At 35.3% G+C, this 3,681-nt stretch overlaps 1 protein-coding gene across 1 annotated transcript in view; it reads left to right on the top strand.

The window, feature by feature from the left end:
* Nucleotides 1-2,163, top strand: part of LOC105265867 (elongation of very long chain fatty acids protein AAEL008004) — a gene marked incomplete at its 5' end in the record, with an annotated part of 6,396 nt that extends 4,233 nt beyond the window's left edge. The window contains 2 exon segments of the mRNA XM_011303638.1: nucleotides 532-752; nucleotides 823-2,163. Of these exon segments, the coding sequence (XP_011301940.1) occupies nucleotides 532-752; nucleotides 823-1,313 (712 nt within the window).
* Nucleotides 2,164-3,681: the final 1,518 nt, after the last annotated feature.

Here is a 3,681-nt window from a genome sequence, read left to right as displayed (position 1 = left end):
AAATCATTTTTTGAATCATTCAGGTGAAGAGTAACAAGCCCCTGGTTATCAAGCCCCGAGTTTTCAAGGATTATCTCGGAATACAAGAGAGATAGCAAAAGTTTGTCAAAATCTTTTTTGTAGAGAGCAATGAGAGCTACAAAAAAGGTAATTACATCAATTTTGTTAGGTTCATTAACTTCAGAGATATTCATTGAAAACTTAACACCTGAATCGTCACGTTATTGTTGATTACTCCACAGATTTGAACAATTATAAATTATGCCTGAATATTAAAACGAGGAAATTCGAAATGTTTGATAACAAAAGAGTGACAAAAATTTCGCAGAACTCTTCAGTGAGAATCAATTAACTTCTTAAATTTTCAATGTACTCATACCTGAATTCTATTTAATATTTAATTTTCCCAATAAATTTGTAAAATCAGGTTTTTTCATTACAAATTCAGAAAGCGTCCAACATAAAAACGTCAATCCTGTTGAATTCATGAAGATGATTAAAAAATGCACTGACGATTTTCAATGGAAATAGAATTCAACCTCGCATCATGAAAAATTCACATGCCACTGTGCCATCAATTTTCATAAATATCCACCAATGTAACGACATCGATTTATTATTTCACCGTGTGCATTCCATTTTCCAGATATTCTTTGTACTTAGAAAAAAGAATAACCACGTGTCGACCCTCCACGTGATTCATCATGGATGCATGCCAATGTCCGTTTGGTTCGGTGTGAAATTCACTCCAGGTAAGCAACAAAAATTCCAACAATCACTTTCCAGCAATTTAATAACCGTGAAAAAAAAAAACACTTACAGGTGGTCATTCAACATTCTTCGGTCTATTGAACACCTTCGTCCACATAATAATGTACGGATACTATCTCCTAGCTGCTCTCGGGCCCCAGATGCAGCCGTATCTCTGGTGGAAGAAATATCTAACTGCCCTCCAGATGATTCAATTCGTAGCAATAATGATTCATGCATTCCAACTTCTCTTCATTGAGTGCAATTATCCAAAAGCCTTCGTATGGTGGATTGGCCTTCACGCTGTCATGTTCTTCTTCCTGTTCAACGAGTTTTACAAAGAATCGTATGCACACAGTAAAAATTCAAAGAGTAGGGCAAAAAGTGCTGCTATGGCTGCCGTTACTGCAGCAACTGGTGCATGCATGGCAAATGGTCTGCCAAATAGTAAACAAAATGGCACTGAGATTAAGAGGCGAGATGCCGCTGATTACTACGTCAAGGGTGAGAGCATTGCTGCCAGCGAATTGCATCTTCGTAAACCATACAGCTCAGCAGAGTGACCTTATTTCATTGTTGTAATAATAATCATCATTTTATCTCAAGATCATTTGATCAAATATCTCTTTTACGAACAACTCTTTTTCGAACAAAATGCCCTCGAGAGATACTCTTCAAACAAATTATCTTAGGTCTTGTTTCATCTGATCAACACTCCAATGTTATTGTTTTTATCGACGAAGTGGAGGATTATTATCAGTCTCGAATTGAGAACATCGCCAGAGACTTCCTTATTACTTCCTCATTTTACTTGCCACGTTATACACATTTTCTTCAATGCACAAAGCGATCGGGGGGTGGGACGATTGATGATCTTTATAATGATGATGAAATATTGTGGAAAATAAATATTGTACATAGGTAGATATAATTTTTTACTGTTTTCAGTGAAAATGACATAGTATAGGCTCAACGATGCTCAATAATGGCATTAGACAACGTGTATGAGTCCTCGCAATGCCTTCAACAAGTGTTAATTTATGAAAACATTTTATTGGGAGTTATTCCTAATTTTTTTTTCTGGTAGAAATATATTTGAATAACGTGGAGTCGTTTGGTTGGGGAGGCCGATATACATAAATCAATTTTGTCAGCGGCACTTGTACATATGTAAACGTTTAAATTTAACGTCCAACGTCTACCAAATTTGGGATATAATTGGGGAATTTTTTTTCTTCTTTGTTTAGATTGTCTTTTTTCTAGAGAATGATGAGGAACTGGTGTTTTCGTTGTGTCGTTCCTATGTACTTTTTTAAAACAATCCCGAAGATGTCTATGTTTGTTTTCTAGGATATTTTTTTGGGTCAAGTCATGTATAAGTAGGCGATCAATAAAAAGGAATTTTTTAAGGAATACTTTGGATTCTTTTATTATTATTAATATTATCATTCAGAGTTGAAGGGGTTTTTCGTTCATTGAAAATGGGGAAGGGGTGATTGCATATGGATAAATATAAATTTGAGATGAATCTAATTTCTCTTTTAGCCGGAGCTAGTCAATAGTGTGTAATAATTGAAATGGGGATACAGTTCGCAAGGGAGTAACAATAATTCATACTCATTCTCAGATCCATTAGGTTTTAAACAATTCATATTGGGAATAATTCATAAAGGGCTGCATGTACTCTCTATCCACCCTAATCTTCATTTGAAATAATGTTGCGAAAACGACTTGAATTGTTATAAGAAAAAAATGATAAGAAATAAAAAAAGTTATCGAAGGGTGGTAGATCGAGATATTAATACTAAAGTTTACAAAAAAAAGTCATGAAAAATACGCAGTTCATGATCGGTAATTTGTGACAGTCCATTTTTATTTTACATTGTTATTAATTTTTATTAATTTTTGAATGTATTCTTTTCTCCCGTCACAGTGGCTGGTGAACTGTGTATTTTTATTATTTTTTTATAAACTTTATAATTTATAATCATTGGAATGCTTTCCGCAGTACATCTTGACACCCAAATTTATAAATATTTCAAACTAAGAAGATAAAATTCAAATCAACCATTACATTTGACGAATAGTACATGCGGTCTCAAATAATTAATGTCAGAACTCAGTATCAATGTTCGATCGGTTACTCCAGTAATAATTGGTAATATCATCTATTAATTATAGGTCTTATAAAAAGGAATTAATCGTGAAAAACCCATTAGTATCTAAGTGATAAGTTCATGAATAGTATTAGTTGCCTTCATTAGAAAAAAATTGAATTATGTCTAGCCAACTATATGATACCCTAAAATGTTATTTATGTAGGAAAATTCAAAATATTACCGACAGCCGGTGAATAAAATTCCAGGGATTTTCCTCATCGTCACATCCAAAGAGGATTGACTAAGGTAGAGGCTCAGTTCTGGGGGTTTCAGCTACGCCTGCGGCATCGTAGTACTGCACCCCAAGAGAGGGAGGGCGCCACACGCAATGGTGGGGGTGTCTATCCGTCAGCAGACTCGGTCACTGCCGCAGTAGCAGTCCAGCTGTTGAAAACTCCCTCTCACCACATATCCCCCACTCCTACCACAACCCAGCAATGGCCCACCACTGGGACAACGGCCGCAAGACATACTGTCAGAGCCAAAAAAATCGAAAAAGAAGAAGAAGAAACAGTCCCGCTATCAGAGGGATCAGTCGACGGGGTGAATGTTATTTTCTGCTTTACGAAATCGGTATTCATAGAAATTTGAAAATTCGAAATTTTTGAAAAAGTATCGGGGGAGCATGAAAATTGAGTAGGTATTCACTGAAATTGAAATTTTGAATTTTCAAATTTCAGTGAGTACTTCCTCACTTTTCACGTTCCCCTGATACTTTTTCAAAAATTTCGAATTTTCAAATTTCAGTTAATACCTCCTCCATTTTCATGAT

This window comes from Fopius arisanus, unplaced genomic scaffold, assembly GCF_000806365.1.
Source record: "Fopius arisanus strain USDA-PBARC FA_bdor unplaced genomic scaffold, ASM80636v1 scaffold00032, whole genome shotgun sequence".
Lineage (NCBI taxonomy): Eukaryota > Metazoa > Arthropoda > Insecta > Hymenoptera > Braconidae > Fopius > Fopius arisanus.
The sequence above is the reverse complement of the archived record's forward strand: the minus strand, read 5'-3'. Positions and strand labels throughout refer to the sequence as shown.